Genomic DNA, 18304 nt, shown 5'->3' on the forward strand with positions numbered 1-18304 from the left:
TGCCGTAATTAAAACAACTATAATTTTGGTTCTTGACTCATTTACTGAGTGTTATCTAAAAGAATGAAATTGAATTTAGCTGTTAAAATGTTTGGCATAACCTCAATTTAGATAGTAATCATTTAATTCCATTCAAATTGATTTGACTCAGCTGGAGGAGAAAATGAACCTATCCAAACCCTCAAATGCAATATGAACATTTCCGAGCAGGGATGTGGTGTCATTTAATTGATTTCAGCATCCTGCCAAATGGGTTCATCCCAAACTGCTGTGCTGCTGTATTGATCAAAATGAACCTGGGAATGGAAATTGTATATATCAGCTGCTGATTGAATGCAACATGTGAAAATACAACCACGTGAGTGTCAAGTTAACTCATGTGTCGAAGTCCATCTACAGCATTATTCTGTCGGCTTGACATATCAATAAGAGCCTGTTTATCTTTTGTGAATAATAGTGTTTAACTGTATTTTACTGTCTTACATGAAATAATGGGGTGTGGAACTTCTAAAGTCAAACACTTTGTGATCTTGACTGAACATTTGAGTGTTCAGTTGATCATTTGTTTATTTTGTTTTTCCATGAACCATTATGCAGAATTAGATTTTTTTTTAATATATATATATAAAAACAAACTTTTCTCATTCATCATATCATTTCATTTTCAGGGCATTGAATCGATCGCAACTGGACTGATCTGTTTCCCTCAGAAGACGTTTCACTTCTCATTCGAGTGGTGTAGAAAACCCGGCTATCTTTTTCCAACTGAATGGAATATTTACAGAGCCCTCTCGATAAGGCATCTGCTGTTTGTGAATTTTGAAAGAATGATATTGTTTATGCTTGGAGCATAAATAGTTGGGTTTTCCACACCAACTTAGGCTGGTGCAGTCCCAACCAAATCTTGTTGCATGAACTAAAGACGCCTACTTGGATGAGAGTCAAAATATCTTCTATTCTATTCTATTCTATTCGACCTGTGGGGTGTTTGGCTAAAAGTTCTACTGTGTGTATTGTCTATAATTGAAATCCAAGTCCACTGACAAACAACCACAGTTTATTTTGACCCACAATTCTGGATTTTGGATATGGAAAATAAATAAATGCTAATTATCATACAAACAATACATACAGTGTCAAATGGGTGTAAAAATTTACAAAATATGTGCATTGAATATTGAGGGTGGGAACATCAAGGCAGGTAGAAAGCATCAGAAACTTCAACCATTGATATGCAGTGCAGAATACACATGTATTTATTTATTTATGTTTAACAGTGCTGCGTAAAGTGCCATTTTGATTGATCGGTGTCAGATTTGAGAACAAAGTTGAATTAGAACAAAGGCGTCACCACTGCATTTAACTACAAAGAAAGTTACGTATCTCTTGAGTTATTGTCGGCTGTTCTTTACAAACTGTGGTGCATATCAATTAAAATCAGAACACATTCATTGAGAGCTAACCTAGTTCATTAAAAATAATAATAATAATAAAAAAATGAGAGAGAGAGAGAGAGAGAGAGAGAGAGAGAGAGAGAGAGAGAGAGAGAGAGAGAGAGAGAGAGAGAGAGAGAGAATATGACAATATGCTTTTATTTTTTATTTGCAATTATAAAATATTGTTTGACTGGCCATCAAAATGTTACAAAATAAATTATTAGAAATTATTCTCCCCATGTATAACAAAATAAATTGAGATTAGAGATGCTTGCTGAAGGTTGTCATTCAAATTCAAAGAAAACTCATGAGAAGAATGACAATGACATTGAAAAAGTTTTAAACGATTGTGCATTTCACAGTCTCTGCTTGGTATGCTGCATGTGAAAGCGGAGTAACTCTCTGAGGAGCACCACATCACTGTACACAAAAAAAAATTGTCATATCTCTGTTTAAACAGATAGAGGTCATAAATTAAGGAAGTTTTCTATGATAATATTGCTGTAGCTATCTTACAACTAAATATATAACTTCATGGAATCCAAAAACCAAAAACAGATACTCAAAATAGTTTTCTTCCAAGAAATTCCCGTTCTTGGTGTGTGGTTATGCAACTGGCAGCACCTGAAAGGACAACTTTTAGTTTTACTACCTATTGACCTCGGCATGCCGAAACGAATGCACATACAGGTAATATCATTGTTCGCATTGGCTCCTCATTCTATTTTGTAAAAGCAGAAATTTTATTTTGTTTGGGTATATAAACCCCAATTCCAATGAAGATGGGACATTTGGTAAAGTGTTAAAAAAAAATAGATTCCAAAATGTGCTAATTATTTTCAACCTAAATTTTATTAATACATTCCAAAGACAAACTGATTACTGTTATTGTTTTTATGCAAATATCCACTCATTTTGAATTTGAATTTTGCCTGCAAGATGCAACAAAAGACTCCTAAAAAAAACTGTTTGGAACATTCCGTAGGTAAACAGGTTAATTGGAAACAGGTGTGATGGTTGAGTATAAATGGAGCATCCTCGAAAGGCTCAGTTTTTCACAAGCAAGGATGGGCCGAGGTTCACTTTGTGAACAACTTCATGAGCAAATAATCCAGCAGTTTAAGAAAAAAAAAGTTTCTCAATGTACAATTGCAAAGAATTTATGGATTTATGGAGCTCATCATAGATGGACTGTTGCAAACTGGAAAAGTGTGCTGTGGTCTGACGAGTCCGTATTTGAAATTGTCTTTGGAAACCGTGGACGTTGTGTCCTCCAAAACCAAGTGTAAAAAAAGGAAAATAGTACAAAGAGAGTCAGTGACTAGATTGGCTTGCCAGCAGTCCAGACCTGTCTTCTGTGTGAAATTATTGAAGCGCAAAATATGACAATGGAGACCCTGGACTGTTGAGCAACTGATGTTGTACATCAAGCAAGAATGGGAAACAATTCTGCCTACAAAGCTTAATCAATTTGTGTCCTCAGTTCCCAAACGCTTATTATTGATGTAGCACAGTGGTAAATATACCCTTTTTTTTATGTGTTCAAAAGGTTTCGCTAATCTTTGTCATCTGTTTTTATTTGTTACACTCAATGTTCCAACTTTATTGGAATTAAGGTTTGAATTAGAAATATTCAAAGGGGAATATAATCTTAAATCCTAACATTTGTTATCCATTCATTCATTTTCTTTATGGGTGTGCTGCAGCCTCTCCAAGATGTCTTTGGGTGGGAGGCAAGGTACACACTGGACAGTCAATCGCAGGGCAGACAGAGAAGCAACCACTCACAATCACATTCAAACCTGTGGGCAATTTGGATTCCTCAAATAATTGAACATGCATGTTTTTGGAATGTGGGAGAAAGCTGGGTTACCCGAGGAACACATAGCATATTACCTTTGGCAACATGGATGATTGTGTTGGCCATGAAAAATGATCACATTGAGTTCATGATGGTATACATTTGAGCTAAAATGTCTCCAATAAAAAGTTACTATGGCAGCTTTATTCACCAAACTGTGTCCTTTTACATTGCCCGGCGCGCAGGAATGTTGGCCATTTGAATGTTGTCTCCTTGTAGTCCCGGGTTGTAATAGGCTGAGCCACCGAAATTCAGATCCAGAGGATCACTGTTGTCCAATCGCAGAACTGGAAAATGAAGATTAACACAAAGAGTTTATAGTTCCACTATAAAACTATTATTAGGAATTTGAAATACAGCTTCTTCAACTGTTAATACTGACCATGAAATCCATACATTAAATTCCAATAGCTATTGGACTGTTTATGATATTGATGTAATTTACTATAACTTTTACCTTTTAATATGTTTTTTATTCTGAACCCACTCTCTTTATATCAAACACACACCGCAAAGATATTAGTTTGTCAAGGCCTGCTCGGTTTGTGCTCGAACCTCTGCCGGTGAAGTGAGACCCTTGCCTGTTCCTGCGTGCCCAAGGTCGCATATAGCCCTGGACTTTGTCACGCGCCCATGAGACTCTGCACAGCCGCTGCTCATCAGCAATTACGTCTTGTATATTTAAGGCCCCATCCACACGAAAGCCAGTTTCAATGTATCCTCACAAATTTCTTACCGTTTAAACCGTTCGTCCACACGATGGCGCGGTTTCGGAGCTTGAAACTGATCACTTTTGAAACCGAGCTAGAGAGTGGAAAGATTTCAAAACGCGCCCCGTACGCGTCCGTCTGGAAACCATATGCAGGATTCTCCTCATGTGATGACGTAATAGTCGCAGCTCAATGACGACGCATTGTCGCAGATTGATGACGTATGCGCCAATTCTCGCGTGACAATGACGGATAGCCGTGTCATAGCCGTTTTGCGCAGCCTCCCCAGCTTGCTTATGCTTTTGCAGCAAAATATGTTGCTTCTTTATTCCCACGTTCAACAAGCGGTGTTGTACTTGAATCACCCGCCGTTGTCACTTCTCCTGTGTTTCATGTTGTTTCGATACATGCAAAATCATGTTTGTTCTGTAGATTGCAATAAAGTTTTTAAAAAGTGTCCGTCTTCTTCGCTGATTCTTCTTCTACGCTTTCCGTTAATTCCCTGTGGCTGCGCTACAGCGCCACTCCAGACTTGGCATATACATTACAGTCGTTAAACGTTCTCAGCGTCTTCTTTTGGACACACGCAAGTTTTGAAATGCTTCTGTGAGTACGAGATTTGTTTGAGGAACGAAGCCGGCTTTGCTTCCGTCTGGACGGGGCCTAAGAGGCCATTTGTCGGACTATTCACTTGCTCATGGCTCAGTCCAAGATAGCCTCGACTCCTAGACCTCATTTGTGACCTCGACCTAGATCTTGCCTTCCCGTTTCTGTTCCTTGTAAGTTCTTGAAGATTTTTTTTTTTGTACTTTGCCTTGTTGCCTTTTTGGCCAATGGCTCAGGGTTTAGAGACGGTAACCAAAAGGTCGGCTGTTCGATCCCCGCTCTCCCCAAGTCATGTGTCGTTGTGTCCTTGGGCAAGACACTTCACACACATTGCCTCCAGTGCTGATCACACTGGTGTATGGAAGGTGTGAAAGTTTGGTGGTGGTCAGAGGGCGCCGTGAGCGCACACTGGCAGCCTCGCTTCCGTCAGCCTGCCCCAGAGCAGCTGTGGCTACTTAAGTAGCTTAGCACCACCACAGTGTGAATGTGTGACTGCATGAATAATGTGTCCATTCCATTGTAAAGCGTCTTTGAGTGTCTAGAAAAGTGCTATATAAATCCGATGCATTATTATTATTATTTATATGTTTCGCGTATTTGTTGCATGCGTTTTTTGTTATTAAATTTTCTCTTGCCATTGCAAGCTCTTTTTTTTGGACTTTTGCCTTTGTGCTTAGTTTTTGCTGTAAATAAATATTTTTGTAAATTCACTTATTTGTCCGTGTTTTGGGATCCACTGAAACCTTACAGATATTTATTGAATGTTTTTGTTGTTGTTGTTTTTTTTAAAGAATTTTGACAGCAATAAGGTAACTGTGTACACCAAGAAATAAAGGCCTCTTTTAATTTTTCAGGTTCTATGGTTGTGACCGGACAAGTTCATCAATTACGGTACCACCAAACTATATTTTCAGGATAAAAATATTTAGACTAGCTTCTTTACATGAAAGACAATAGAATATTTTAAAGGCAGATGAGAATAAAGCGTGTCTGCAGACCCTTAAATCATAAATTTCCCGACTTATATTCTTCATTTTCTACTGTTCAAATGCCAATGTCGTAATTAATGTGGAGCCTTTATATTTAATCTCTAATCACCATAAAAATGTTTGATACTTGAATGCATAATTTATTTAATGGATATTAAGCCTTACAAATGATTGAAGCAGCTTTAATTAAGTGTTCTCAAAAGCCTTGTACTTGGTTTCTTTGTGACGCAAGTAACCTGAGAAATGAAAATCAGTCATTCATATTCACGTACTGTTAGAATTTAATGGAACAGCATGATATTTTCTCTTCTACTCTGTCCCCGTGGTTCATTTTGGACTCTTAACAGTAAGGTTAAGCATGTAATTCTAGCAACTAAGTGACATTTCTTGCTGAAGTACATGGCTAGAATTTGATGAATTGCAAATTACCATGGTACAAGTTCCTTACAGGCGTGTGTGGGAGTGGGGGGACGTGTGTGCGTGTGTGTGTAATTTTTGTCAGGTCCAATTTGACACTTTAACGAGGACGTCTCTCCAAAGAGAGGACAATTCTAAATTATGAATTGATGTTGTTGTCACCATGTGCTGTTGCAGATTGTTCAACAATAATTACGATTAATATTCCTACTAAACTGTGTAATGGGCAACCAACATTTTTTTAGCCCATCACCATCGGTGTCGCCCACAACTCGGAGACTCGATGTGTGGTTTAATCAGCTGTTCTTTTTTTTTTCTTTTTTTTTTATCTGCAGCTCAAAATAACAAAAAATACTATCCCACTTTATCCTACAAGAGGGTTTGTTGTGCTTATTTTTTTTTATTGTTCACACTCTCTCATGTCATATGTGTGTTGTTGAGAAGCCTGCATTTCCCCTTTGGGGAATCATTAAAGGATTTTTTGAACCTATCTTACCTGGGTCCGAAGGGAACTCCTCAACCAGTTTCCTGTGGGAGAAACCTTTGACGTGTCTTCTTTTCAAGAAGATGTATGCCACCAATCCCACGATGGACACAACCACAGCTGTTCCCAATACAGCCCCCCACGCTTCATTCCGTTTGCTGTTGCTGGTCTCGGATGACAACCCTTCATAATAAGAGAAGGAATGACAGGTTAGAAGGACTGCCCAATTAGTCAGAGTATTCTATATATTCTGAATAATTAAACTTCCCATTTTACTACCAAATAGGACCACACTGTTGAATTGTGCAGCAGTGAAATAGAAAATTAACTAAAATGTCAGGTGATTAATGATTTTTAATTAATTGCATGACTTCAGTAGTTAATTCACAATTAATCACAAATTTGATTTGTGTTCTAAATGTACAATCAAATGTACAATAAAGTATTTTTCCTAAGTTTTATACTCTTGTTAACATAAATGTGGGGGAAATGTTAAACGAATACAAACATGGCTACATCTTTTAGTAATTGACACAGGAATTTCATAATAATTCATAAAGTTGAGTTAAAATTAAAAAGATATACTGTAAAAAGTGTGTTGAATATGATATTGATTTGTGTTGAGATCATTTTTCTGCCACTAGATGGCATAATTGCATTTGTAAGACGGTGACAGCTCAGTGCATTTTTCTTTTCATATTAAGCTCAACTTTAACATGAAGTAAGTTGTGAAATTTTGCACATTTTTTAAATTGTAAAATACAACTTGACCTCAGTCTCCACACATATATGCATTATTATTAAATGTATTACTGCCAAATTTTTACGTGGACGTGTCCTAAATTAGGATTTAATAATAATAATAAAAATTTGGGGAATAGGCTTACTCATAAAAAGATCAGCCAAGATTTATTTAGGAGATAATGCATTGCTTTTTCTATAATTGGGAATGTTCTCTTAACATTTTGTTCCAAATACTGACAATAATATGAATTAATTCACCACAGTCAATTTTATAAACAGTTTACATTAGTATCGTTTTTTTTCTTGCAGCTAAAGTTTTACAAGTGAAAATGTATGGTTGGTTGGCCAGGGGCGGAGCTTCGTGGGGCCATTCTCTGGCTGCCCCACTGGCCACACCGATGGCATTGGGAGGATTTTGATAAATTTGTATTTTTCTTTTTGTGATGCAGATAATAATTAGTTATAATTTACGGCCAGTTTCCCACACGGTTCCATTACACAGGGTAATTAGATGCCAGGACACCATACGTTCAGATTTATCATCTATCTAAGTATTGTTGAGTTGCACTCAACAAATCGTCTGCGTTTACTACCACAATAACGCATAATGACAAAAATACCTTTTTACCTCTGCTTGTCTAGTTTCTGTAAACACCAAATGAAAGAAAACTCCACCCATGCGCAAAGTTAGACTTGAGCTGGTAATGAAAATACCGCCCAACTGCCATCACCTATCAACCTTCTCGTAGGTCTTCCTCAAGTCTATTGCCTAGCAGCTCCATCCTCATCATCTTTCTACCAATATACTGTACTCACTAACTCAAACCATCTATGTCTGGGCTCTCTATCTTTGCCTCCAAAACATCTAACCTCGCCTGACCCTTGGCTTTGTTAATCTCAATTTGAATCCAATCCGACCTGGTCACTTCTAAAGAGAAAAGCAACAGCTTCATCTGCGCCACCTCCTGTCATCTCTTGAGTGTCTGCACAATTTACATCCCAGCAGACCTCACCATTGTCTTGTCCCGTAATCCTAATCTTCTATCACATGACATCACATTCTATAACATAACATGGCACTTTACACTTGTTCCAAACTCACTATTGATTTGGACTGCTGACCCTAATTATTAAAAGTCCTCTACTCTTCTCCTTGTGTCGTCGCTCATGCTCATTTGTATTACTGACTAACCTTTATTTCTCTACTTTCCAGGGCACCCCCTGTTGGTTAACAGCGCCAATGGCAGGGCTTGTGAATGGTATGAAATTGTTTGGCAAAGTTTGATACCAGATGCCCTTTCTGATGCAACCCTCAGCATTTAGGCTTGGCATTTAGCTCCAGGCCTGAGTGATCGGTGACCGGCCTACAGTTTGTACTGGCTTGGAGGCGTAAATGTGAAAATGTATCTGCCAGTCGCGCGCCATGGTCCAGGCTGAGCATTCTTGATATTTACAGACTTGACACTGTTGAACACCGGTGTGCATTTTGCATTGTAGATAGCTATATAGTTGCTCCTGATACGCTTAGTGCTCACAGTGGCATCTTTAACATGGATGCAAAAGTGATTTAGTAAGCAACCTGCTGCGATAACAATTGTGTACATCGATCAACGGAGACCACTTCTCTGAATGTGTCTACCTGCGGTGCTTTATTTAATCAAATGGACTATCATGCTGTTTAACCTCAAATTGTATTGTATCATATGTTTCATGTTGCCCACTCTGTATCCATTTCAGCCTGGTCATCTTCTCAAATGTTCAATTTCCCCCCCTAATGACCAGGATGGACCAGGGGATGTCATTGATCTTTGTCAACTGTGGGCTTGTGAAGCCCTTTGAGACTCTTTTGTGACCAAAACTTGGATTTCCTAAACATTAATACTGCTGTAATACATCAAATTCAGGTTTATACTGTCATGTTTTTACCAGCTGAGATGTCATGCAGAGCTTCCAAAGCAAAAGCTCTTAACAGGTCGACCAAGATACCTTTCTGTACTGTATGTAATTTTATAAGCACAACTTTGTGTTGTTTTTTCACATCTTTTTGGGTCAGGAACAGACACCCATTGTTGGCTTTGTGAACCCCTAGGAAGAAAGTCAAGGCTAAACAGATCATGTTGTGCTTGAATTTTTTTTTGAAAGTTTATCCAGACACTAAAACTACTTACGGGATTTATTTAATATATGATACCCTGTTCAGAAGCCCGCATTTTAATTGAATTCAAGTATTATATTGTCAAAATTCAAGAATTAATACAATTAAATTCATAATATCATTTAGACAGTATCAATTTAAATCTCATTTTAACTCATCTCATACGCATGTGGCAGAGGCAGAGCAGGTATCTTTGAACTAAAGCTCTTTCTCTCTGTTTTTTTCCTCACTAAAACAGTAGATCATTGTCCATGCAGAGTAAGAAGTTATAAAAGGACCCTTCAGGCAAAGTGGGCAGCTGAAACCCAACCCCGAGCTTTTTGTTTTTTCCTTTTGAAAGAAGGGATATTTGTCCTGTGTGAAATCTCACTTAATGTAGGTCGGTGAGAAGGTGGACAGAATAAAGCAACCAAATAAGCACCAGTGATATCTACTGTATGCTTGTAAACAATGAGTTTAGAGTTACCGTCAAACTGAAAAATGCGATAACAATCTTGCGAGGATTATATTACTCTTAAATTCCCCTATTTTTGCTTCAGTCACAGTACCTAAATAATACACATGCTTATTTACGACCTGGCTACAGTATAATACTGATCCTAGAAACATAAAACATGAACTGTCCACATGCACACACGTACATTTGCATTATTTTTTTTCACTCTGGGGTCAAGTCTGTTTTTAGTGACCTTAAAGTTTGTATGTGGACCAAAGTTAAAATTCCATACACATTAAATTGTAAAATAGTTATCTTCTTCTTCTTCTTCTGGAAATGTGCATAGAAAGTGCAATCTGATTCAATGCTGATTATATTTACGTTGTAATCTTCATTCTTCCAATCTTCCATTTTTAGGAAGTTTAGTAGTGGTGTGCGATACTGCAAATTTTGGTATAGATCCGATACCAGGTAAATACAGGGCCAGTATCGCCGATACTGATATCAATACTTGTTGAAAATTCTGGTATAAAATTAATTTTTAAATTAAGGTAGCTGTTTCATTGAATTGTTTGTTCACAATCAATTGTCAAACTTTAAGTGATTTTGTGTTATTTCCTTTTTAAACAAATAACACATTTTATTGATAAATACAAAATACTTTATCAATGTCCCCCCCCCCCCCCCAGAAACATTACAACCCTAACATTTGTTTTCACTTTTTTAAAGCTACTGAACGTAGGCTATTCTATTTTGAATTGCTACTGCCACAAAAAATGGAACTGCACATACACTTCTTCACATACACAGCGCGCACATTACGACGAGAAATTCAAACCCGAATCGAGCCTGAAAACTATTGACCAGAGGCTTGCAGGAGTAGCCATTGTGAACAGCTAAGGTGTTCATCTACTAATTAGAAGACATTTAAGTCATAAATGGTCAAATAAAAAGGCTACTGTAAAGATATTTTTTGTTGGGGGGGGGGGGGGATTTCCATATTGCAGCTTTAAACAAAGCGCACAAAGTGATCATAGGAAAAGAAATTTAAAAAAATACTTCATCATATACTGTTCAGAAACTACAAATACAAAACAAAAAATTCTGTCTTCATCACGTATTTTTTAACCTAAATAAACAAGATGTTAAAGATGATCATGCAACAACAAATATAAAACGTAAAAAAAAACCAAAAAAAAATTAAATGTGTGTTCATGCAATCTACTACAAAGATGAGATGCTAAGTCACATGACGGCACACGACCAAAACACAGGAGGGGAGGAGGGAGAGCGGGAGCAAGTCTGCCTGTGGCTACTGTGACTTGACTGTTATCTGTTTGACCAAAACCATAGCGGTGCATAAAAGAGCAAAACTGAAATTAATCTACTAGATGGATATTATAGTGCCAGTATCGATCCAATATTGATACTGACTTGGTATCGATAATATTGATATTTGGATCGATCCGCCCACCACTAAAGTTGAGAAATCTCCTCATGAACAAAGCAGAATGATCTTAAGGGTTCAACAAAACTTGGACAGTCAAAAATGCAACTCTACCTCTGTCGGAGCTGCTCCCTGAAGATGCCTGTTTATCTGTCAAGTTGCCTTCAGGAGTTATAGGAGCAACGGTTGTCACATTGGTGGGTTCAGGAGGCAACGAGTTTGCTGATGACAATGTTGCAGATGTATTGTTCATCTCTGCTGTTGCTGATGTCGTTACCACTGTTATGTTGTTCGATTCTGTTACGTTGGTTGACTTTGTATCGTTCCCAGATGGTGTTGTTGTTGTTGTTGTGTTTGTTGTTGTTGTTGTTGTTGTGTTTTCATTTAAATCATGGATCTCTGGTGCCAAGGTGGTGGTGTTGCCTATATTGCTGTGATTGGAGAAATCAGGAGCTATAGTTGCATTTTGATCAAGCAGATCAACATCCGGTATTGCAGGAGGAGGCGTGGTTGAATTAATAAACTCCTCCTCATTTTTTATGTTTGTGATGTTGCTTCTCCCATCCAACATTTCGGGTTGCACTGTTGTGGCATTTGGAGATGTGGGAGGCTCGGTAGTTATGGCAACATCCAGATCATCTGATGCTTCATTCTCACTCTGCTCGAGACTGCCCACATTATTTTCTTCATGAAATATGCCGCTGAAATTGTTGCTTGTTTCCATACCAGACACATCACCTTCCTGCCCATTTTCACCTTCCTCTTCACCAGCAAGGTCTGGCTGACGCAACCAGCTTTTATTACCAGTCAACCTGTCCACCGGAGAATCTGTTACATTTTGGAGTAAGGCGAAGTAAAAAGCGTGAACAAATAGCAGCACGTGTATTGTGATTATAAAATTCCGTCCCATTTCTTCTGTATGGTATCTCCCTGAAACACACAATAGATTATTTCTGTTAGTAATGAATAAATAAATACATAAATATATAAATACATAAATGAATGAATAAATAAATAAATAAATCCACAGCTGCTTTTAACTTCAGAAAAAGTACCATGACCCAAAAACAGTATTTTCAGTGAGAAGAGGGGGAAACTAAGCCATATTGTAATTCACACATATCTCCAAGACACGATCATTTGGTTTTATGGAGTTCAGGCTTGTGACTCAAATTGAGACTTACCGATACTTACTTACTCACTCACTCACTCACTCACTCACTCACTCACTCACTCACTCACTCACTCACTCACTCACTCACTCACTCACTTACTTACTTACTTACTTACTTACTTGTGAATTTAATATATATGGGTATCTATGTAAAAATATGATATCTATATAATATAAGCGTCTATGTACTATATACAGTAGTATGTAGAATATCATACTACGGTTTAATGGTTGTATTAGTTTGTAATTAGTGTATGTTTCTGTATAGAGCATTGCTAGTCATGGCAGTCAAATTGGCAAATGTGGGAAGTTTTGTCCTGCTATCGCCCACATTGTTGCTGTAAAACCTGTCACCCTATTGTAGGACATCAACGAGGTGTGTCAGAAAAGTTTCAGGACCAGCGTCACCAATACTATATTTCAAATCCAAACTATAAACGTTCCCATTTAAAGCAAACCCCATCCACCGCCTTTTCGGTTTTGGTGCGAATGTTAAGGGTTTCAGTTGAGTTGGAGCCTATCCCAGCTGACTTTAGGCAAGACCCTCCGTCTCTCCAAGGGCACACCCTCAATTGGCTACCAGCCAATTGCAGTCATGCCCATTGTTAGGACAATCTGAATGGGTTTTCTTGGATATCTTTTCCTTTTGTGTATGGTGGGTCTAAACCACGGGGTGCTGTTTATTTTTGTGGATTGTAGGCCTGTGCAGCCCTTTGAGACTTTTTGTAATTAAGGGCTACGTAAATAAACTTAATTTGGCTAATCATTATCCTTGCAACGAGGCATTGCCAAGCCTCAGTCTGCATGCAGTAAGGGTGGACACAGACTGGCTTGGCTGCATTCTAGAACTGTTTTCTCAGTTATATGAATACTTATCTCAAGCTTGTCAACATAATGCTTTGAAAATCAAATATGCGATAAATATTTATTTTGAAGTTGGCTGTTATGTTAAGACACATTTCAAACTCTACCTTTTCAATTAAACTAACATGGAATATGGGAGACAAGATTATTACAGTAAAAAAAAAAAAATTAATTGAAAAAAACAACCCACTATCTTAAATGAATTAAAATCAAAACGTGTTTTTAAAAAACTATGACTAACTGAAACTAAGTATATTTATAGCAAAAATGTCCTTTGTTTTCATCTTTTGGGGTTGATTTTAAATATATTTATTTCAGTAGGAAGGTTGAACAGGCGTTTTGGGAATTGTAGTTTATTTAATGTATGTCGTCTAAGCAATATCATCAGGCAGCCCATAAATATGGACTGCCGCCAAGTGCTCGCCCCCCACCTGACAATAGATCAAAATAGAGGTGCATATTGTTTTTAGTTTTAGTTTTTTAGTTCTCTAAAATATTATTTGTATTTATAAAAGAATGTAACATTAGCACTGTATACATTAGCACTGTATGTATGTATGTGTGTATATATATATATATATATATATATATATATATTTATTTATTTATTGGGACTTCTTTTTTGTTAAATACAAAATAATAATAATTACTTTAAAAAATCACCCACTCAAAATAGTAAATACAAAATGAAATAAAAACGAGCTTTAATGAAAAAATCCAAAATGATCATAAGCTTAGTGGCCTGACCAACTTCTGTACTAGATGTAACACCAAATCCTTAAGTCACCATAAAACTGAAACGGCTCAATATGGTAGGATTTCATTCAAATGTGTTTAGTTTTGCTCTAATGAATAATTAATTCACCTCCTTTCTCTATTGTTGATATTGTTGCAGTGATTAGGATGTAGCTTTAAGTAGCCTACATTGCCATGCCAAAACATTACTCTTAAAATTGTAAATAAAAAAAAATATCATAATAAACTGCCAGATATTGCCCACATAAGCCCAACTTTTCTATTCTATGTTGATGCACTGTACAGTACTCAATTTAAATGTCTGTATGAGGATGTTTGAAATTCTGCTGTTGTGGGTTGTTTCTTCAAAATATTGACTCCCTACATCAGATCTGTTCAAAAAATATGTCCATTGATATTCCAGTTGGCCATTTTAGCTTGTACTTCACTGGACAACCAGCCAAATCAAGTCTCTCCCAGTAAATTCCTTACCTTATTCTCAAGGCGGCTCTCTCAGAGGAGAACAGGTGCTCAAGCAACTATTATCTTCACTGAGTGATCAACCCGAATGAATCAGCAGTCACCCTGCGAGAGGAGGGAGCACTCACGCACGGAACAACCTGCTAAACCTGCTGCTGCGCCTCTCAGCAATAGCGACACACCCGTAGCTGAACCCAGTCTTACGTACAAGAGCATATACATACATAAGTAAGTGGTCCTAAAGGATTAATTGGCGTGATAGAACTGTTAAATATCAAGTTAGCATTTAAATGAGTTGGTTGTATCCATTTCCTGACTTCTCACAGTGATACCTGAGTAAATTCCCCCCAATGGGTGGAGCTTCTGGCGACAAGTCCACCGAGTCCCCGCCCCACTGGGACAGTAGAAGCGGCTGCTGTCGTTATAGCAACACAAAGGTGACAAGCTCAGGTTTCATCTTTTGTCTGTGTTGTATATCAGTCTAGCGCGTGACACGTAGCTTTTCTGAACTCAAATGAAGCGTGATTGTTGTTGTTTCAGTTCCGATAAGTGCGTCACGATGTGGTTGAAATGAGATTCCAGTGCTTGTGACAAGCGGATGAGTTGGTACTCAAGGATGCTGTTCTTTGGTGGAAAAAAAGGCGGTTGTATTTCTGCTATTTTCTTCCCTTTGTGAGGAAATTAACAGCTCAAAACACAGAGCGGTGCAGAAGCAGATAGATACGATTACTGTTTTCCTTGTGACAAATATAAACACAACAAAGAAACCACTCCCTGGGTGGAGATGCCTGCATAAAATGTGAAATATGATATGACGAGGTCAAGCACAATCATAACAGGACAATTTTTTTTTAAACAGGCTCTTCCATCCTCATCCATAAATGAAAATTACTGAGGGAGTAAACATGGGTGAAAACAGACTTTTGTCATTGATCGCGTCAGCTTGTTGCGCATAGAAAAAAATACATCACAGGAAGTCTTCACATCTAGTCCTTTAGGTAGTCCACGTGTCAAAAAAACTTTAGGCCAAATCTGACACCTAAGAAGAATGAACGTTACACAAAATTTGAAGTGTGGTGTAAATTCTGTCTATATCAAACAGCACGCCGGATCTTGATTCCCTCTGTTACCACTGGAAAAACTCAACAGTACCTATGCCACACCTCCCAGCTCACTATTAGGCTTGGCTTGAGGGTGGCAGTAAAAACCGGTTTCCAACATTTTTTCATTGAAAAGATGTGCAGTGTAGGTTCATTAAAATCATTCATGCATGCAATGCATGGCCACAAATATGAACTTTTCATTAATGTTAATTCAAGACTATTTAATGTGATAAGACATTTTTTAAAATTGTGATTTTTCTGCCATCAGTTTTTTAACATGTTGACAATGAGGGTATAATAGTACGGAAGCGTATTGCATTCATTTGAGAGAGAGAAAACAACTCCTGTTTTTCTGACACATTGTTGGGGGGAGCTTTGTTTTTTTGAGTGTTTTTTGTTTTTCTGAATTTTTTTTTCTGTTTTACTGAATTTTTTTTTCTGTCAAAAAATATTTTTGAAAAACAGGCTGAAAAAATTATTCAGGAAAACAGGGTAAAAATATTTAAAAAAAACAGAAAAAAAATATTCAAAAAAACAGAAAAAAATATATTTGTTTTTACCTCTGAACTCCAAGTGACTTGTTGCAGACTCGCTCATCATGTTCTAAAAGTATTTCTGTCCTAATTTCAACAAACTTAACCGCAGCAACTGAGGTTTGGTTGAGTAGCTACTGTGATGATTTGACTGTTCTGCAAAACCCCCATCTCCCACTCATTGTCATTCTCCTACTTTCTATTAAAAGCTTTCCCCTGATGGACCGGCAGAAGTCGATTGTCTACATGCTTTCACGGCATTGTGTGCAAACAGCACATGTCTAACACACCATCAATGTCAACAACTCCAGCTGGTGGCTGCAGCCGTTCCACAAAGGCGCCGTAGCTGCTTTGCATTGTTTGGCTGTTGCTTCAACTCATGCAACATCCCATTTCCAGTGCACTGGCTACCGAGTCTCTTGCTTCTGAGTTCCAAAGTCATGGATAATTTGTTAATAATCCAAATATTCTTATATTGTAGTTCTGAATAGGGAGATGAGTTGCTTTGCATATATTTATTTAATATGCGTCAAGAACACACTGTAAATTTTACCCGCCTCCTCAAAATTTTCTGTATGTATTTCATGTTGATAAAATATGGATACTCGTGTTCTTGACTATGTGCTTGTTCAGTAGAGCGTGTAAGCCTGCTTTCTCACAGGGACTGAAGGTGCATCTTCTGTTTATGACACCTAAGCACGTTTATACTCTGATGAAATGATCAAATAATCACTGCAAATATTCCACAAATGTCTCAACGGATTCTTCAAAATAATGAAAAGATGGTTCGCTCGTTTTTTTTTGTTATAACTTTTCAATTCATTAAATTGGCCTATGCTTCTCAAAGGGGCCCTTGAATCTATAATAAGGCATATTTTAAAAAAAATATGTAGCTGGAGGTTTCTGCTGTTAAGGAATAGAGCAATAATATGTTTTTGTGACATTTTACTTCAGGGTACTACTTTTTTGTTCCCCATTTAACACATCCATACAAATAAGTAGTTGTATTATGTAATGATATTAGTTTTGCAACAATATTTTTTTTAAAGAATTGATTAATCTGTCCCTTCCCATGGACTCTACACCTGTGGGAGGGGCCAAAGGAGTCCAGTGCACTGTGAGCTGTGCAGCCAAAGCCGCAAAGCCAAATTTGAGGCTACAGAAGCTGTCTCTGGGGATGTTGAATTTCATTTCTGAAGCAGGAAAGGAGCCCAAGCTGGTGTGAGAGGTTGACAACTTCCAGCTAAACATTGTCCGCCTCACCTAGCTTGGACTCTGAGAGGGGTTGGTATCTCACACGGAAAAAGGGACCGAGCAGGTCCCTGTACTTTGGTGTTCACCCAGTGAACGAGAGGGTAGCCTCACTCCACCTTTGCGCGGGAGAAATGGGTTTTGACTTTTGTTTGTGCTTATGCAGCAGCAACAGATCAGTTCAGTTTGGGAGTCCTTGAAGGGTGTGCTGGACACAACTCTTTATGGAGACTCTAGTTTTGCAGAGGAACATCAATGCTCACATGGGTAAAGCGCAACAAAAAGTCATTTTGCGTCTTTATGGCCAGTGAGACTCTTGAAGAATTTGAGGGGTACCAGCTGGCCATTCGGAACACAACATTTGCATGGTTAGTAAATAAGGGCCAATGCTGCTAAGAGTGAATGCTATCCAGTCAATGATTTAGCAGTTCAGCTCTCTACATTTGACATTCCTTTTAAAATGAGCCCTCTGGGGTTTAGGTACCTGGGGGTTGGCAAAGGCAGATCTTTTTATTCACTTCGTTGTGTAAATATTTCACATCCTTTGGCAGATATTCAAAGGTGGGTTAGACTTGATCATTTCACTCTTTTTTTTTGAATTGCATTTGTTTTTTTTATTTGTGTGCGTGTGCGTGGGCGCGGGTGCGGGTGCGGGTGCGTGTGCGTGCGTGTGTGAGTCACTTGGATGTGCAGTCGGATTTGTGTGGTCCACCACAAACACCTCTGGCCTTAGCAGCAAAATCTTATCACAACCCTTAAGATATGGTTTCAATTTAGGATACATTTTAAATTTACGGCTCCCGCGGTGTTGACTCCACTGTTAAAGAATCCGGTGATAAAACCTGTCTTTACTGACTCCGCTTTTGCTGTATAGAATGA

The 18304-nt window shown here is 37.9% G+C and overlaps 1 protein-coding gene across 1 annotated transcript; it reads right to left on the reverse strand.

The window, feature by feature from the left end:
* Positions 1-1227: 1227 nt before the first annotated feature.
* Positions 1228-14865, reverse strand: LOC147177419 (uncharacterized). The gene is made up of 4 exons (XM_086072283.1): positions 14551-14865; positions 11400-12215; positions 6516-6686; positions 1228-3584 (listed from the first exon to the last, which is right to left on the reverse strand). The coding sequence occupies exons 2-4, from the start codon at positions 12193-12195 to the stop codon at positions 3463-3465; spliced, it is 1089 nt and encodes a 362-aa protein (XP_085928409.1). The 5' UTR covers positions 12196-12215; positions 14551-14865; the 3' UTR covers positions 1228-3462.
* Positions 14866-18304: the final 3439 nt, after the last annotated feature.

Source organism: Leptonotus elevatus, chromosome 3, assembly GCF_054856555.1.
Source record: "Leptonotus elevatus isolate MCC_2025b chromosome 3, RoL_Lele_1.0, whole genome shotgun sequence".
Lineage (NCBI taxonomy): Eukaryota > Metazoa > Chordata > Actinopteri > Syngnathiformes > Syngnathidae > Leptonotus > Leptonotus elevatus.

Bases quoted from the DNA above. Each gene is read 5' to 3' on its own strand.
- LOC147177419 (XM_086072283.1), bottom strand. From the start codon at position 12,195: ATGGGACGGAATTTTATAATCACAATACACGTGCTGCTATTTGTTCAC. The intron at 6,687-11,399 runs GTAGAGTTGCAT...CTTATTATGAAG, and splicing joins AGGGAGCAGCTCCGACAGAG to GGTTGTCATCCGAGACCAGC. The intron at 3,585-6,515 runs GTAAGATAGGTT...TTCATTTTCCAG, and splicing joins GGAGTTCCCTTCGGACCCAG to TTCTGCGATTGGACAACAGT.